Genomic DNA, 18,265 nt, shown 5'->3' on the forward strand with positions numbered 1-18,265 from the left:
CCCTTGCTGTGCATTCCACACCCCCACCGGACTCCTCCTCCCTCTGTGTACTGAGTCTGGATCAGATCAGATGCCTTCTCTGGTTGAATTCCACGGTCCAGCCTGCATCTCCCCTGCTCACCACTGTGTCCCTTCCCCATGTCCAACCTGGAGCCTGGCTTAGTAACTGTATACATGAATGAATGAATGAATAAACGGGGAGTGAGGGAGCTAGTAGGGATTTGTAGAAGGTTGGAAACATCTCCAGAGTATTTTGTCTGTGATGAGCCCTGTTGAGTTGGCCCACCTGCTACTCGTCAAGCCAGCTCTGAGGACAACATAGCCTCAGCGGGCTGTGGCTCCTCTTGGGGTGGCCACCATCCCGGGACTTCTCAGGAGGAGGTGGGGCCGCTAGGGTGGCACCTGAAGGCTCCTACTCGCCGTGTCTCGCAGAGGGAATTTACATTGCTTACGGATTCACCAAAGAGTGTGGAGAGAAAAGGCAAACGAGCACTTGCATTTGATTTACAGGCAGCTTGGCTTGCACTGAGGAGCCCGGAGCTCACTAGTGAGGAGCAGATCCCAGAGGAAGTGGGCATCTCCCCCGTCGTGGGAGGGCTTGGAGGGAACTAAGGCTGTGCGCTGCTGAGACGTCATTCCTACAGCAGGGTGGCTTTGTTGGGGTAAAAGAAAGGGCTCTCTGATTGCCCAGCTTTGGCTTGCTTGGCCCTGATTTGGAATGGACCCCTTCTCTACAGTGGAAAAGGCCATGAATGAGGAGTGGCCCTTAGCTGCACCCTATTTCCTAAGTCTTGGCCACTGAAGCCCACTTTGGGATTAAGAAAGCTGGATTACCTAGGAACAGAGCCTGGGCTCTGGAGCCACCCTTTGCATGGCTCAAATTTTGGTTGAGCACAGACTGCCTGCGTGGCCTTGGTCATTGTCCGTGAAGTGGGCTTGAGCCAGTTAGCACCTAGCCAGGGGTGCTGTGAGACTTCGGTGAGCTCACACATGGAGCCCCCAGCATACGATAGGTGCTTTGCATCATCAGTTCCTTTCCTCGGTGCTCTGCCTACTGAAATTAGAAGCCTTTTTCCTGCCCTGCCCTCCAGCCTCTCCCTGACTGTAGAGAGAGGTGGATGGAGTGGGTGGGTGAGGGGGGCGGGCACCAATCTGGTGATGGGAGGATGTTCAGGGAAATGTATCCCCAAGCATTTCCAGAAGACTCTTCTTTGCTGTCCTGCAAGGGAAGTTCTTCAGGGAGCTTGGTGAGGGGAACCAGACTGCAGCCCCAACCTAAAGCAAGGGTCAGTAAAGTGGAATAAGGACTATGGGTTTGAGAGGTGGGTGGAGAGAAATCCAGGAAGACTTCCCACCAGAGGTGACTTGGCCAGGTAGAGGAGGCAGAAAACCAGAGAACAAAGCTGGCCGTGATGAGTTAAGTTCTTTTCTGGTCTTGGCTCCACCTCTTTTGCACCTGCGTGTCCTATGGGGCCCTGCCAGCTTCCATGGGGTGGGGGGTGGAATGTCTTCCCTGAGAAGGAATAGAAGACTGTGAGAGGGGTTTCTATCCTCCTCAAGGCAGGAGGCCATGTCCAGGACATAAATGGAAGACGGCTATTTGTGGCTCAGAGAGGATTTGACTCATGCTGGAGGGTGGGGAGGAGGTACATGAGGGGAGATGGGATGTGTGAATCACAGAATCCAACCAGAGTGGTTGATGACACGTGGACAGGGCCTCTCTTGCACCTCCAATCAGGCTTCAGCTACTGGTGTGGGGCAGGAGCAGGCATCTCGAGCTCCCAGGTTCCCCCAACTCTCCTGGTGACCACCGCAGGCACCTCAATACTGCTGGCCGCCTCATGAGAACAAGCTTGGGTGTGGCTCTCCCATCAGTGCAATTGGCGGTGTCAGTATGCCAGCCCTGCCTCCAAGAGCCAGCCTCACTGAACCTCAGTTTGCTAGGTTGTTAAATAGGTCTGGTCCCTTTTGCCTTATACCTGACTACCTAGGGGAACATGCTGGGGGGAGAAGGAGGTGCTGCAGACCCCCAAATTCCCACCATCCATGTCAGTGAGGGGGGCAGGTGGCTCCGGGCCTGGGGAGCAGACAGTGGATCCTGGGCAGGGTGACTGTCTGTACCCTGCATCCCTGGCCTGGATTTTCTGTTTTGCTCTAGAGCGGCCTTAGCTAGTTTGTGAGCTCCTGTTGCTCCCTGCTACATCCCAGCTCTAGACTGCTGGGAAATTCAGACAATGACCCAAGTGTCGGTACCTTGGGAACCCATAGGCCTCCCCAGGGGAGTGGAGGTGGGTGATAACTGCAGTCCCTGCGGTTTGAAAACCAGCAACTCCTTCAGCCCACTGATGGAAACCGAGGCACAGAGCGGGGGATGGGCGAGTCCGCATGCGGACTTCAGCCCTGGGAAGCCCTGGGAACCAGAATCCAAGGTGGAGGAGGGTGGGTGGAGGGCCGAGATCCTGGGCTGCCCGAGATGCCGACAGGGTGACAGGGATGAGGGAGGACAGCCCCGGATCTGCCCGCACGTTGCTTGCTTCCTGGAAGAAGTGTCCGCGCCAGCACCCGGCCTTTCTGGGAGAGCCATGAATTATGCACGGAAGCCACAGGCCTGGGCAGGCCCATCATAAATGAGCTTTAATAATTCATACGGAGAGGAGCCGGGGAAAGGGAGGGCCTCCTGGGCTGTCCCTGGGGCAGCCACTGCACTTCCAGCCCTTCTGCAGGCTGTGCTGCGCACCCCAACTGCCCGCTCCTGTGGCCGCCGTGTGCGGGCTGGGCAGGACGGTGGGGAGGTCGGAGCCGGCCAGGGAGGTACGCTTGCTCGGCCAAGGGCCTGTTCCTCCAGGCTGGAGACTGGGGGCCTCCTCCCTTAGGGCTCCCAGCCCGGCGCAGAGAGCGCAGTGAACAAGAGAGAGGAGGTCTGATGGAATTTTAGCTAAAACAATAACCCCTGCAGGGCACCAGAGATCAGTGGCTGCTGGGAGGGTACCACTTAAAACGGGAGAGGGAGGGCACGGTGGACTTCCCCGAACGAGGTGAGAGGGGAGCCTTGAGGGCTTCTGAGAAGAGGCTGATCCAGGCCGAGGCAATAGCGTGTGCAGCGACTGGTCAGGGACTAGAGGAGTGTATTCAAGCCACAATGAGAAGGCCAGTGTGGCCTGAGAAGCGAGGTCAGAGAGGCCATTGCGAGTTCAGCCCCTGGATGGAGTTTGAGTGTTGACCAAGGAGGCACACTTTTTGAGCAGGACACTCTGGCTGAGTGTGGAGGTGAACAGCCTGGGCGGGGAGGGATGGCGGGAAGCGGGGGTCCCAAAGGGCAGAAGCTGAAGACCAGTGAACTGGTGATTCCACCACTTGTCCTGGAAAGAAATGACCGTGGCCCAGGCCAGGCGGGGGGTCAGGGCGGTGGAGGGCGGTGGGCGGGTTGTGAAGGTGGGGCCCATGGGACTTGCTGAGATGGGATGTGGGTACGAGAGAAAGCAGGTTCCAGGTCACCCTGAGGCTTCGGACCTGAACCAAAGAGCTGGCATCGGGATGTGGAGAGAGGGAGGAGAGGGTTCAGAGAAAGGGGCAAGGTCTGGGTTTTGGACCCATTCGGTTTGAGAGGCCCATTAGGCATCCAAGTGGACCGGCCATGCTGCAGCTGGGCAGAGGTGTGTGTTCATCAGCCGTGTGACCTTGGGCGCATCATGCAGTTGCCCTGTACCTCAGCTTTCCCCTCTGAGGGCCGGGGATGATGATCTAAGTGCTGTGAAGGTAATTCAGGCCTGGTGAGGCAGGCAGGAGGCCTCACTCAGACCCCTTGGAAACAAATCCCTGAGTGGCCTCTGGAGGCCGCAGGCCACCCCTCCTGGGGCAGAGAGGGAAACTGAGACCTGGAGAGTTCAAACCACGGAGCCGGGTGTGTCCCATAGGACGGGACCTGGCACATGGCAGGGGCCGGGGGAGATTCAGCCTGGGGGCTGCTCCCTACCCTGGCTGAGCCCACCAGCCTGGGTCTGAGCCTCAGTCGCCCACTGTCCTGCAGACCAATGGTTTCCTTCCTGCTGCACACCTTCTTTGTCTCCCTGGCTCCCTGCTGCCTCCGCTAGGCCCTCTCCTAGTTCCGCAGGGACTGCTCCCACTGCTGGCAACCCCAGGCCAGGCCTGGAGAGGAAGGTCTGGCTGAGGGGCTGTTCAGGAGCCCTGTGGCTCTCGGTGTGACAGTATCAACACAGAGCTGTGTTGCTCCAGGTCACTTTCTACATGAGTTAACTGAGGCCCAGACAAGGGAAAGGATGTCACCAAGGTCACACAGCTAACCACATCAGAGACTCAGGTGGGCCTTCCAGGCTGGCCTCCTCATCTCCCCTGGGAAACCTCCTCCTCCTTCTCAGCCTGAGTGTTGCTGGCTTGTCCTGTCCTTGTGGTCCTCCCTGACTGCAGGAGCCCCTCTGAGTCCTCAGTCCTGCGCTGCAGGCGGGGAGTGAGGCAGAGTGCTGTGGCCCCTTGCTGTGTGAGCCTGGAACACTGTTCATCCCTCTCTGAGCCAAGTGGACTGCCTGGCTCTCCCAGCCCTCGGTGATTGCGGCTCCCTGCTTCCAGGCCTTCTCCCCTCCCCCCATCAGGCTATTAGGAGTAAATACTGGGCTGGACCTGACGCCCTAATTAAAGTGAATGACTGTTCACCGGTAGTCTAAGTGGGGAGGCACAGGCTTGCAGCCTCCCAGCCAAGAGCCAACTGGAAGGAAGGCTTTCTCCCCGATGAAGAAAGGGAAGGGACAGCCCGTAATTAATAACCTCATTAAGGAGCAGTATTTGGGCAGGGTCCCAAGACACACATAGTCGAGACCGATGGATTTGGGCTAATTTGAGCTTCAGCAGCACCAGCCCCTCCCCGGCACCAGGGAATCTCTGAGGATCCCTTGTGATAAGTGGGGTGCCTTCATCCCTGTGTGCATGGGATGGGTGGGTGGAGGTGGGGACATTGCTCCTGGGGCCCATGTTACTCACACTTAGGAGTCCCTTAAACTGAGTCAAATCTGTTGAAGATGAGCCTGTCCCTTTGAGTCTGCATCTCAGCTTACCTGCTTGTGAAGAGGTAGATGGCTAACCGGGGAGCCTTATTGCATGTGACTTGGCTGAACCGGCATGCTTCCATCTCCCCAGGCTCCTGTGCGGCCCCCACCCAACTTGGTTTGTGCAGTGCCAGGCCAGCGCTGACTGGTCTCCATGCCTCCAGGCACTCTGGCCTCAGTGGCCTGGAGCGATTTGACCACTTGGCCTCTTGAGAGTGAATGACCTTGGCTAGACTTGCCCTCTGTTCTTCGGAGGCTGTGATCCAATCAAGGTCAGGGGCCCTACTCTGGACTTTGAGCCCCAAAAGATGTTGAGGCCCAAGAGTCTTCTCTCCTGAGTGGACAAGCAGGAAGGATGCTCTGATCTTAGAGGCCCTGCCTTTTTCTGGGCGTCTCCCCTGTGTCAGGCGGGCTCTCTTAGGGAGTACAGGAGGGACTGCGGCCCACCCAGAGGCCCCAGTCCAAGGAGGAGGCACAGCCATCGCACACTTTATGAGTGCGGGTCTGAGGAGGGGGACTGGACTGAGGTGAGGACAGCCCTGCCGCCTAGCTGAGTCTGTGTACATGTGTGTTGGGGGGCAGTCATCATGGTTAGCATCCCATCTGTGGGGCAGTGGTCCCCATCTGCTTCTGTGTTGGGTCCTGGGTGGTGGACAAGTGGTGAGCTTTATCTCCATTTTCCAGATGGGAAAACTGAGGCCTAAGAGGGCATATCTGGCCCAAGGTCATGGAAGAGCCAGGGCTGAGTCTGGGCACTCAGTCTAGGTAGAGAGGGATATCCACTGAGTGGTCCGGGAGGACTCCTCGGGGGAAGTGACTCTGGAGATGCCACAGTCTGGGGTGCAATCTGGAGCTTCCTGCTGTTGGCAGCAGGGCTGTGGCCTAGCAGAAAGGCTGGCCACGTCCCAAGCCCTCTTTCAGCAGGGGCCACTACTGTTCTCTGAGCTCGGGGTGGCCTCTCCCGGCTGGAATGGGGAGTGGCCTCCTTGCCCCGTTATAAGTCATCTTATAACATAGGCATAACACCCAGGCCCTCTGGCCCGGCTCTCGTGAGCTCTTTTCATGTCTTTACCCCTCCCATCTCTCCTTCTGTCTCTCCCAGACCACCACCCAGCTCCTGCCCTATGTTTTCTTTCCCCTTCAGAAGACTGCGAAGGCACCAAGGTGGGAGGTGGCAGGCCAGCTGAAATATAATCAGAATAATTAAATAGCACTATATTTTAAATCATTACCTCCCCCAGAACTAAGAGAATAATTGGCCAGTCTGTCACGAGAGAAGCAGGGGACCTGTGGGCCCCCATCACAGCCAAATTTGGTTCAGATACCCTTGACAACAAGCGGCCTCCCTTGTGCCTGCTCCCCCACACCCCCCTCTGCCCTGGCCCAGCCCTGCCCTCCACTCCTCCAGCCTCACCTGTTCTTCCACCCTCAGCATCTCCCGCTGCACGATGACTGCCCTCCTTGAGCTGAGCAGGGAGGGCCATAGACTGCTCTTAGGCCCCCAGTGGATGGGGTTTATCCAGGCAGCCTGCCTGGTGGAGGCAGTCTGTAGCAGGACTTTGGTGGCAAGAAATGCCTCCTTGGGAGTGGTGAGAAAGCTGGCAGAGGTAGTTGGGGGTCCAGAGACCCTCAGCCCTGGTGGGCCGTAGCCTCTCCCAGGCCTTCCCCTGTCTGCTCTTGAACGGAGCCCTCCGCCTTCCCTCTAGTCCCTCTGCAGGGTCCAGCCGCCCACACCTCGCCGTGCCCTCTGAGGGTGAACCTGCAGTGTCACCTGTCTCTGGTTTTTTGATTTGTTTAATTATAGATGAGTTTTCTGCATAATTTATTCCAAAAGCCTGGATTATACTGTACAATTAAATCACATTCTGATCAACAACTTCACGTATAAAATTAACAACTGGCAACAGTTTAAACTGTGCTGCTGCATCTGCACGCAGGCTCTTCCCCTCTTCCCTCTCTGCTCCTTCCCCTCCTCCTCCCATCCCTCCCCTCCGCTCCGCTCCCCCTTCTCTCTCTGGACAAGCCTGTGCAGCCTGGCCTCAGGACTGGATGCCCTCACCTCCCCCCCCCCGGCCCCCCCGCCCCCGTGCTGCTCTGTAGTTTGACCTGGGCCTCCCTAGCCTTCTAGCTGGGGTCTCGATGGTTCTGTCTTCTAAAGAGGCCCTCGGCCTCAGTTCCTCACCCCACACATGGATGATTTTGCTCCCCTGCCTGATGATGACACCTCCTCTTCCCTCACATACTCCTCTTGGTTCTGAAATATGCCTTGGAGACTGAGACCCAGAGAGTGCCACAGCACCTAATGCCATCTTCTTCCTGCTGGGATTGCCCTCAACCCCTCAGACACACACATCTTTGCCCTGTGCCTGCTCCCTGCCTCTCTTAGTCTGGGGATCAGGGGGTTACAGGGAGCTATTAGGAAAAACCTATTCCTAGCACCCTACCTCCATGCCCCCTCCCCACAAGCAGGCACGCAGGGAAGATTTCCTAAGTACTGGGTGGGGAAGAGGGGGTCTGAATTTGATGAACTTCTAGCCCACAGGAGATTGCCAAGTAATAATACGGCTCATCCAAGTTGCCCTGTGGATTTGGCCCTGAAAGCTATTCAGCTAATCATTGCCATCCCTGTTTACAGACCAGAAAGCTGAGATTCCAAGGGGCAAGAACTTTCCACATTCACACAGACAGCTGGCAGAGGTAGCCTCTCCCTGAGGCTTCCCAGAGGCTGCATCGTCCTTGGGCAGGTGGGGTCACAGAGCTGCTGGGGCCAGGAGGACGGGTGGGCCTGGCTTCTCTCTGTCGAAGAGGGCTGCTTGCCACGGGCCTCCGTTTTCTTGTTTGTGAAATGGGGGCTCAGTGCCTGTACCCCGCTAGGTTCGGGCACATCGGAGGACATAGTGGTGTGAGGCTGTCCCCAGCCTCTGGTACCCACCCCAGTCATCCTGTCGGCTGCAGTTCCTGGCTGCACGTGCCTCCTCCCAGATGCTCTCTCTCCACACTGTTGTGCTAATTTGGCACTTGGAGACACTTGGCGATGAGCAGTGTCATCTCAGTGAAGAGCATGGAAAATCACAGGGATGTGGGGAGCCAGCAGGTGGATCTGTCGTGTTGGGAGGGTGACCCATTGGCTACACTGTCTGGCCTGGGAGGAGGTGGCATATCCGGGCACTTGGGTCCAGGTCGTTGGGACCCCAGGCAGGATTTGGTCAGTTTGCCCTTGACTCATTGGAGCCATGGGTCCTAGTGTCTCCCCCGTCCTCCCAAAGCCCCTCACCCCCGTCCTTCCAAAGCCCCCATCCCCTTCTGCTGAAGTGTGACTGTGCCTGGCCAGGGTGAGTCCTGGCTTGCTGGGTGGTTTCTCTGGCCTCTGGGCAGGAACACTGCAGGTGCACAATTGACTCCTGGCCTCCTCGGTCCAATGTGTTACCCTCGGAGCCAGCACTGGGGCACCAGCCAAACCCTAGAGCCCCCAGATCACATCTTTGTGATGATGAAATCATTGATCTGTCACTTTCTTTTAAACTCTGGGACATGTGTTGCCTTCCTAGTTGGGTTTGGTTTAGGTAACGAATCAGAATATCTTGATTTCCATGGCATCGTGATGATGGGCAGTGCAGCTGGGGTCTACCCAGCAGACCCACTGTGCCACACCAAGGGCCAGAGCCATCCCTCGACCCCAGGAGGGTGTGCATGCTCTGATGTGGTATGGCTAGGCCAGTCCTTGTGGGCCCCTAGCAGCGTCTAGAGCTGCTCAGCCAGGGGTGGGGGTTGGTGGATGGTGGGAAGACGTGTGTGTTTGTGTGTGTGTGTGAGAGAGAGAGAAGGAGAGAGAGAGGGACAGAGGGAGGGGGAGAGAGAGAGAGTGGATGTGGATATGGATGTGTCTTGGGAAGAATTGGACTTTATTCTGAGATTTAGTTCTTTAAAAAATTTTTTTTGTGTTGAAATAGCCTTTTTTGATGAAATGATGGTGATTATAATAATGGTAACAATAGCAATGTGTTGTCTGAGCAAAATAAAAACTTGGCATCCATGTCTGCTCTTTCAACTAATTTTTCTTTACTTATCTGTGAAATTCTAGCACCAAAGACCTATAGATACACTAGAAAAGAGTCAACAGCCTGGGGTCATATCAGTGCTGTGCTGGTAAATGTTGACAGTTCACTCTCTGGGGGAAAAAAAACTGAGATTGGCAGCCTTTGCAGATTTCTGGGCTATGAGTATTTCCACTACAACGATTTCAAGCTCCCAGGGTGAGGACGCTGAATGCAGAGTTGGGAGGAGGTGCGTACTATCGGCTGTTGCTAACTCCAGCACACCCCTGGGTCAGGTTCACCACTTCCTGGGTGGGTGACCTTGGGCGGGTCACTTTTAAAGCCTCTGAGCCTCAGTTTACTCATCTGTAAAAGTGGGGATGGTAAGTGGGGATTTGCTTCTCTGTGAGGATTGACATGCTGGCCCCACACCTTGTACCTCATGGGAGCCCTTGTACCTATTAGTCTCAAAAAGATGGTGATCGGCATTCTGTCCCCTAGACCAGTGAGTGGCTGAGGTCAGGGTCAGCCCCAGGGCAGAGCTAACAGTTCCCTTGGAGATCAGTTCCTTGACCTCAACTATTCATGTGCCACCTGCCTAGCTGGCCACAGGACTGTGCAGCAGTCCATCTCCACATTAGCCAGCCCCCCACCCCGGGCTCTGTCTCAGGAGCATAAAACAGCCACCTGCCACGCTGCCCATCCTCAGCCAGGGCCAAGCCATCAGTGTGTGGTGGACAGGAGCCAGGGGCCAGGCAGGCTGTCCATGCTCTGCTCACTTTGCCCTCCCCCAGCTGGCGGTTAAGACCCGATCACCCTTCGTAGCTGGGCCTGCAGCCTGGCCTCCCCCCCGCGCTCAGTGTTCATTTTTTCCCTGCAGTGGGGAGCAGAGGTGGGCATTAGGCTGTGGCTTAAACCAGCAACAAGCTAAAGCTAATACCTCTTTCTTTTGATGTTGATTTTTTTTTTTTTTTCCCCATCACAGTCCTGACATTCAGCTTGGCAAATTGCAATTAGTGATCTGCCCGCCTCCTGATCTGAGTTCCCATGCCAACCGACCCGAGCACACACAATGGCAAGGGCCCAGCCCCCAGCCACAGGGATGTGGGGCAGGGGGCTGGGGTAGAGAGTCAAGCTCCTCTGACCCAGAGAGCTGTAAGAGCCCTGGCCCCAAGCAGCACTGGCAGAGGTAGGGGAGGCTGCAGGACCAGGCAGGATTGGGGTCAGACTCCATCTGGATCACATGGCTCCTGGGGTGCCCCTGAAGAGGTGGGGGACTGGCTTTCCCCCCACCCTTACCTGTGCTTAACCCATGGGCATATTTCAGTCTTTGTGAGAATTCTCCTGTGAGCCCTCCCTGGAAAGACCTTGTTCTGTGTCTGGTGGGGTCGGGAAGTTGAGGTGCCTTTCAGATGCATTAAGGTGGAGACCTTGGTCACAACAGAAAACGCTTTCAACCATATGGAAACTGTCTTTCCGGCCAGCAGCCCTTGGCCAGGGCTGGTGTGATTTTGCTCACCTGATCTGCCACTGTGTGAAGCGGGGTTACAGGTTAGACTCCAGGCCAACTCTCTCCCAGGTTACCATCCCAGTTCATGAGTGTGCGCTGAGAATATGGGGTCTTGTGACCGCCTGTCCATCCTGTCCCCTCATAAAGATTCCCATGCAGTTCTCATGTGTGCTTCTCAGACCCTACAGGGTGGCCTCAAATCATCCCCACTTTCTGGAGGAAGACAGTGAGACCCAGGTGGATTAAAACAACCTCGGGGCAGCTCCAGTGCAGAGGAGACCTGCCCAGACTGGCGCTCAGGTGGAGGGCTCGTGGGGCTCGCCAGGTCCCCAGGAAGGGGTGGGCTGGTCTGAATGGACTTGCGGGTGGCTGGTTCGTGCGGGGCATCCAGCGATGAGCCTCTGTTTACTACTTTGCTGGAAAGGCGAGGACGCCGTCCATATCCACTGTTTAGAGGAAGCCCCGAGGGGCAGGGAGCTGCCCCAGGCTACACAGCAACTCTCGCTCGCTCGCCTGCCCTCCCCTTGCCCCAGTACCACCCAGCCTTGGGGGCAGGAGGCTATGAGATGCAGCAGACATCAGGCTCACCCACGTCCCCTCCTGCCTGGTGTCCTGAGTTCCCAGGTTCAGAGCAGCAGCATCAAGGGCTGCCTCTTCACGGTGAAAAATAGTCTCTCTGCAGGCTTCTCAGAGCCACTGGACTCCCTGAGTTGCATTTAAACTCTAATCTGCTCCCCTCCCTGGCCGTCCGACAGTACGTGAGGAGAGCCTGGGCCACCAGGTCCAGACTTCAAAGGGAAAGAGTCGTTCCCAGCCTCTGTTTCTTCTCTAGTGAAAATTGGGTTCTGAAGGGGCGACTGCTGTGGGTCACCCCCAGGTGGCCGGGGCGGGGCTGCTCGAGCCGCAGGCGGGTCCTCCTGACACTTCTCTCCTCTCTGCACACAGGATGCAGCACTGGGCCCGGCGCCTGGAGCAGGAGATTGATGGTGTGATGCGGATCTTTGGGGGTGTCCAACAGCTCCGCGAGGTAAGCCCGGTGCCACTCACTGGCTTTCCCTTTAGGGACCCTCTTCCAGCTGCAAATGGGGAAAGGGCTTCAGAAATGAGTGAGGAAGGCTTGGCGCAGTTGAGGACCCGCTGTGATGGGACATATGGGACCTCTGGGAGCAGGTGGGGAAGCAGAAACATCAACTCCTTTGGGTCTTGATCTGCTCTTCCCCAGGTCACTGTGTTGGAGTTTTACCTAGTCGGCTCTGATGGGGAGATGGCGGGCTTTTCAGCAGGGTGAGGTCTGTGCTTGAGGCAGCATGTGGGGTGGGATCCAGGCCCTGGCGGCTCCAGTGGGACATAGTTGTGCACGGAAGCCAGAGGCACTGTCCTCGAAACACGTGGGGTGGCCAGGCCGAACCGCCCCGGAGAGCGGTGCTGTCCGCTCAGGGCGCAGCATGCAGCAGATGAATGGCAAGCGCGTGCTTGAAGAGATGAGGGATCAAGGGGCGGGTGGGTGATTGATTAGGCGCAAGCAACCACATTCATCCTGGGAGATTATGTTAATGTTTGAAATAGTGATGTGAAGAGCAGGCCATCCGTCACCCCCAGAAGGCTGCAAAATGTGTTGCTGTCAGGCCACGGGCTCCGGAGCTGTCGCTCTTTATGTGGAAATGCGGAGTCTCAAAGACCTGAGCTCTTGGAGTGGTCGGGGTGGGGCTCCCAGGTATGTGTTGGACTTGAGGAGTTCTTTGCTGGCTGCCTGGGCTGGGAAGAGTGACCAGAACTGAACAGGAGATTAATAGGTATTTCCTGCCAGTGGTTGGCTTGGGAACAGCAGATTAAGTGGAATTATCATTGGGAGGTTCAGCCAAGGGTCCAGGCCCCAGGCTCAGTGATGAGATACTCCACTGTGTTCCTGTGTCCCTCTTGGTCAGGCCCAGGTCAGCAGAGGGAGCGTTCATGGGGTGTTGTCCTCAGGCCTGGCGCCATGCTCAGCTTGTAACCGGTACCCAGGAAGTGGGAGTGGACATGGGTGTGTTGATGTCGGCTGTGGGTGTGGGACCTCTGGCAAAGGATGGGGCTGATCAGGGATGGCTATCGAGGTGGTAACATAGTTGGGAGGGGGAGTCTGAGTCTAAGACCTAAGCCATTAGCCTGCAAGGTTCCCTTCCCCCAGCCCCGGTGGCCCAGCCTCGAGCGCCCCCTTCCCTGGTGGCTGGGCTGGAATTGCAGTAACCCCCATCCTACTCTCTTCCTGTGAACTCTCAGTGACTCAGCCATGCTCGGAGGCCGGCAGAGCTTTCCAGAGAAGGCATGGTAGGAAAAGCTGTTCCGGAACAGAAGTCAGTTTCTGCTCAGGAATAGAGCCCAGCGCTTAGTCGGTTCTCGGTGGGCCCTGCCAAGTGCAGCTGTGTAGGTTAATGAAGACACGAGAGTTCCCTGGAATGTGTGTCGTGTGCCTTTCCAAGCTTCATTTCAGGACATGAGATGGACCCCATGCGCTTCCAGCCAAGAAATCTTCCGTGCTTTCAATCCTCAGCTCAAGTATATTGCTTATTTTTTAGTCATGAGCAGCTCAGACAGTAAAAGTTTGCTATTGGGGAAATAGTGTACATGTTTCAGGCCGGAGACATGGGTCTATCTGAACCATTGAGCTTCCTGGGTGGTGCGGACCAGAGATGGAGTCCCGCTCAGCAAACCCGCTGTGTGCTCCTCGGCAGGTCTTAGACCCTCTCTAATCCTCATTCTTGGTCCATGGCGTGGCTGGGAGATCTGGCTGGAATGAGGCGGTGAGGATGGGAGTGGACGGGCTGACACAGATACGCTCCTTTTCTGGAAACCAGATTTAAATTTTCCTCACTGATCATTGTCATTCCTAGGATGTACTGTTCCCTTCCTTTCTGCCGGGAGTCGAGTGATTCTACACACTTCCATCAATGAGCACATCTTCGCCCACCCCCACCTTCCCAGGGGTCACGCAGTGGGGTATGGCAGAATTGGGGCTCAAATGCCAGGCTCCTGACCCCTGTTCCAGGGCGCTGCTTCCTGTCTAGCTAGGCCTCCCTTCTTGGGGTGGGCAGGATGAGCCAGGAAAGAAGGAAGCTGGGCCAGGCTCGGTGAGGCTGTGGCCAGGCGGAGAAGTGCTGACCTGGCATTCCAGGCTCCTTCTGGCAAGCCTCTGCCTGTCGGCGCCTGCCAGCTCTCCAGTGGCTCTCTGTCCTGCTCTGGTCTTCTCTCACCTGCTTCCCCAGCCTTTTATTTCCTGCTGACAGCTCTGGTGCTCCTTCTTTTCACAGGACACTCTTGTGAGGTGGGCAGTAGGGGAGCAGGTGAAGAGATCTGGAAGAAAAAGACAGCCCTATGAGAGCAGGAGGGGCAGTCCCCCCCACCACCACCCCCACAACCCACCCACAGCCCTGACTAAGCCACCACGGCTCTCCTTCAAGTGGACACGAGAGGGCCTGTGTGCCCGGCCCATGCCCGGCTCAGAGGGTCAGGAGGATGCTCACACTGAAGCTCTGACCCAGCCATGAGGCTCCGTGGACCCTGGTGCCACCTCTGCCAAGCCTATGGCTTCCATCCCCATTGAGGCCACCCCTCTCCCTGCCTCCCTGAGCCACCCCCAGACACCTTGCCGTTGGGGTGATCCTTGACTTTCTTCTCCAACTTGGCTGCCCTCTCCACCAGCCCCAGTCCTGGAGGCAGCCCCACTCCCAGGAGCTGGATGCCACAGAGCTGGCAGCTGCAAGAGTCCAGAAACTGCAGACAGTGGCATTTAGGAGCAGTTTCCTTTTCTTGGCACTTTCCTCCTCCTGACCTGAGAACAACCCCACAAGGGCGTGGTTGGGTACAGACCGTGGCCCATTTATAGGTTGGACACCATGGCAAACCTTGGTGGAGTGTGGGGGGTGTCTGCAAAGACCCTCTCCCATTTCTTCACCTCACCAAGCCTCAGGGCCAGCACGTGGTAGGCGCTCTCACTGTGGCCTGGGGCTCCTGAGCCATGCCCCACTGGGAAAACCCAGCCCCACCTCCCAGCCCTGGCCTACACCTGCCGTGAGCAGGCCACGGAAGTGTGGACACTACTGCAGTCCACCCCCTCCAGGGCCTCTAGAGGCTGAGCGCGGTCTCCTGAGCCCCTCCTCTGCCCTCCCCATCAGCACTATATTGTCATCCTGTGGGGGGAGGGATAGCAGAGAGCACATATGCTAGGGCTCTGAGCTCATTTTCATAATGAGGCTGATCAGGATGAATAATTCATCAGGTGCCTGGGGGTGCATGGTGGACCACGTGGAGATGGTCTGTCTCCCCACTCTGAAGCCCAGGTCAATCTGATGGGTACAGCCAGGGACCCATCCCCCTCTGCCTGAGTGTCCAGGGTAGAAAGGGAACAACTCTGGGGACCTGGTGGGAAAGCAAAGCAGGACAGGTTGTAGTCAGATGGGGGAAGAACCAGTGGTTCATCCGGCGCACCCGCCCTGGGATGGATTCCTGACTCGGGTTACATCTGCGTGGAGGGTCTCTGCAGAAGACAGTGAGAAGATGCTCTGTCTGGGGTGGGTGTCGGGGTGAGGAAAGGCTGCCTGGCTGGAGCTGGTCTGGCAGCAGAGACCTGGGCTCGCCATGTCTGGGGACCACAGGCCAAGTCTGGACCTATGGGAGCCTTTCTCAGTCCTGTCAACCCCCACACATGTCCCATCAGGGCAGAAATGGCTTGCAGCCCTACTCACGCCCCGCTCTGCTTCAGCCCCCATGACGGCCTTAGCCCAACTGTATGCTGCTAGTCACTTGCAGGGAAACCAAGGTGTGGCTGACTGTCTTTAACCCCAGTCCCGCCCTGGAGCCCTGACTTGCTAGCCCTGGATGGTGCGGGTGGTAGTGAGGAGTATTGAGGCAGAGATGCAGGCTGGTGCGGCCCCTGTCCTGAATGGCTTCACTGTATCCACAGAGGGTGAAACCCCAAGATTCAGAGATCCCTGACCCAAGTCTCTGGCTCCTCTCCCCACAGCTGGGCTTCTCTGGACCATCGTGGTGAATCAGACAAACGCTCTTCATGTGTCCTCACTCCTGCGGGTAGCCAGAAATGGGATTTCTGAGCCAGTGACGGCGTTGTAGTCCCAGCCCATCTTGTCTGCCCCTGGCCATCCCCACACTGCGTCTGCTCAGTGCTCCCTGGGAATGTGTAATTAATATTTGCGGAGTGCCACATCTGGAGCTGGCTTGAGGCAAGGACTGAAGTCTGGTCGCACCGAGGACCCCTTTTCCAAGGGGCTCAGGGAGGCAGCAACAGGGCCCTCTGCAGGTGCCGTTGAAACAGGCTTCTCCTTGTTCCTCCACCCTCACCCCCACCCCCATCTAGTACCACCAATTCCCGAAACACAGGCACCCTCACACGCTGGCTCAGGGGGTACTGGCCAGGGCTGTGTTTGGCCCCCATTTGGGTTAGGAGGCCCTCTCTGGGCAGCTCAGGTGGGACCAGCCGTGTCCAGGAGTGCCAGAGGGGCTCAGAACCCTGGAGGGGCCACAGCGGATGAGGATACAGGAAGCTGGGGGTGGAGGAAGGTGCCAGGGACAGAAGCAGCCCTGGGAGGGCCAGAAAAGGGGAGCATCGGTGGTTGTGATCCCCAGACCTCCCCTTAGTCCTTCAGTCGCAGCACTGTGGATCCGCTGGCCTCAAGAGGCAGGCCTCAGCTCCTTGGCCAGGTGGCCCCACACTCAGGCAGGACATGCACGGCAGTCCTGGCTCATGTGCTCCGTCAGGAGAGCAGCGCTGGGGGAGCCCCACCCAGGCCCATGACACCCCTTCCCCAAGGTTACGGGAAGCTGCAGAACCACCATCCAGGGTCTCCGCCGTTGCTTCTCCCCTTATGGCCCCCCACCCCTGCTCCAGCCACCTCCGACTGAGGCCCAGAGGCGCCCTCTCATCTCCCTGTGCAGATGATCCAGACGTGGGGCGCGTGAGGGTGGGGATGGTGGGGGGCGCGCGTGTGAAATATGCCGCTGGGTAGGGATTGCTGCCGCTCGCCTCTCTAAAAACCCACATATATTATTCTTTAATGGAAAGTTAATTGTCTTTTTATTCCCTCCATATGGTCCTCTTGCTCGGCACCCAGCGGGGATGCATGGGGCTGAGGGGGGGGTGGGGGCTCCTGGGAGGGTGTCTGAGACGTGGTGAGGCTGCCGCTGGAGCATAATTGGATCTACAGAGGCATATCCGGGGGAACCTGGCTGAAGCCCTTCCTGGATCCCCTCTTGGTCCCCCAGCCCAGCCTGCTCCCCACCTCTTTTCCTTCCCGAGTCCTGCCCTGAGGTTGGCCTCTTCTGGCACCATCTCCCCACCCTGTGGTCTGGGGATGCCCCCTCCTGAGCACTATGTGGAGAGATACAGGGTGGGAGGGGGTGGTGGTTGCTCTCCTGCTTGCCCCCTCCCCACATACTCCGTGGTTGCCTGAAGGAGAAAATTCCATTTTTGAGAAGCTTTTCAAAAGCCAATTCGTCTGTGGCAGGAGTTCCTGCCTGACGGTCAGCTGACTGGCTTGTATCTCCTGCACCCCTTCTGTATGCCCCCCCATCGGAGATGGGGCACGGGGGAGGTCAGTATTGGGGGCGGACTGTCCCAGGACACCCGACCCAGGGGCACTGGCTCATGTTGGCCGTGCCTTCCATGGGCACCTGCTGCCTGGAGCCACCGCCATGCCGATGCTAAACTGGGCCAGGACCTGTGTCTTTCTCAGCCCCTCTGCCCCTCCCAGGCCCTCCTCCTCTGTGGAGTGTGAGGGTGTTAGGTTGGAAGAATCTCTCAGAGCAGGTGGAGGGTGCAGTGATAGGAAGGTCCCCGAGGGGCGTGCGTGGGTGCTCATATCTCTGGTCAATTCAGAACCCCTGCTCCTGGAGTCCTGCAGGGCAGGCAGGGAGCCCTGCTCGGAGGCTTCAGGGTCCTAGGACAGTCTTAGCTGCTGCCCAGATTCCAGTGGAGGCTGTGGGTATGGAGGGGACAGGTCTATGGGAGCGGCGTCTCTGGGTAGGATAGGCAGACCCATGCCTAGTGATATAAGCCACTGGAGAAGGAGCCACCGGCTTCCACTTTGTGCCAAGATGTCCCTGTGGGGCCACATCCGAGGTCAGCTCCCAGAGGACGGAGAACAGCTCAGGGCAGGAGAGAAGAGCTGTGTCATCTTCTGCTTTTGTTTGTTTGTTTGTTTGTTTTTGGCTGTGCTGGGTCTTCATTGCTGCGTAGGCTTTTCTCTCGTTGCAGTGAGGGGGGTGCTGCACGGGTTTCTCACTCTGTCTTCTCTCGTAGAGCACAGATGTTAGGGTGTAAGGGCTGCAGTAGTTGCGGCTCCCAGGCTCTAGAGCACAGGCTCAGTAGTGTGGCGCACGGGCTTAGTTGCTCCATGGCATGTGGGATCTTCCCAGATTAGGGATCGAACTTGTGTCTCCGGCATTGACATGTGGATTCTTTACCACGACCCACCAGGGAAGCCGGAGCTGTATTTTCTGAGGTACTACAGCTTGTATGTGGCAGAACTGAAATTTGAACCTGGAGCCTATGCCTGGGGCAGCACGGAACAGCGGGTGGTGGAGGAAAGAGTGAAGTGGGGAGGGGTGACAGGGCTGGGCGTCCTTGTACTGTGGGGCCTGGTGCACATGTTCCTGAGCCTTGATTCCTCCAT

General features: G+C 57.3%; 1 protein-coding gene across 4 annotated transcripts in view; it reads left to right on the forward strand.

The window, feature by feature from the left end:
• The window catches only part of CACNA2D2 (calcium voltage-gated channel auxiliary subunit alpha2delta 2), a 141,632-nt gene that overhangs the window by 14,052 nt on the left and 109,315 nt on the right, over positions 1–18,265 (forward strand). For all 4 annotated transcript variants that reach the window (XM_065933616.1, XM_065933615.1, XM_065933613.1 and 1 more), the window contains exon 2: positions 11,547–11,628. In XM_065933616.1, coding sequence (XP_065789688.1) covers positions 11,547–11,628 — 82 coding nt within the window. The remainder of the gene's footprint in view (positions 1–11,546; positions 11,629–18,265) is intronic.

This window comes from Muntiacus reevesi, chromosome 4 (assembly GCF_963930625.1).
Source record: "Muntiacus reevesi chromosome 4, mMunRee1.1, whole genome shotgun sequence".
Taxonomy (NCBI): Eukaryota; Metazoa; Chordata; class Mammalia; order Artiodactyla; family Cervidae; genus Muntiacus; species Muntiacus reevesi.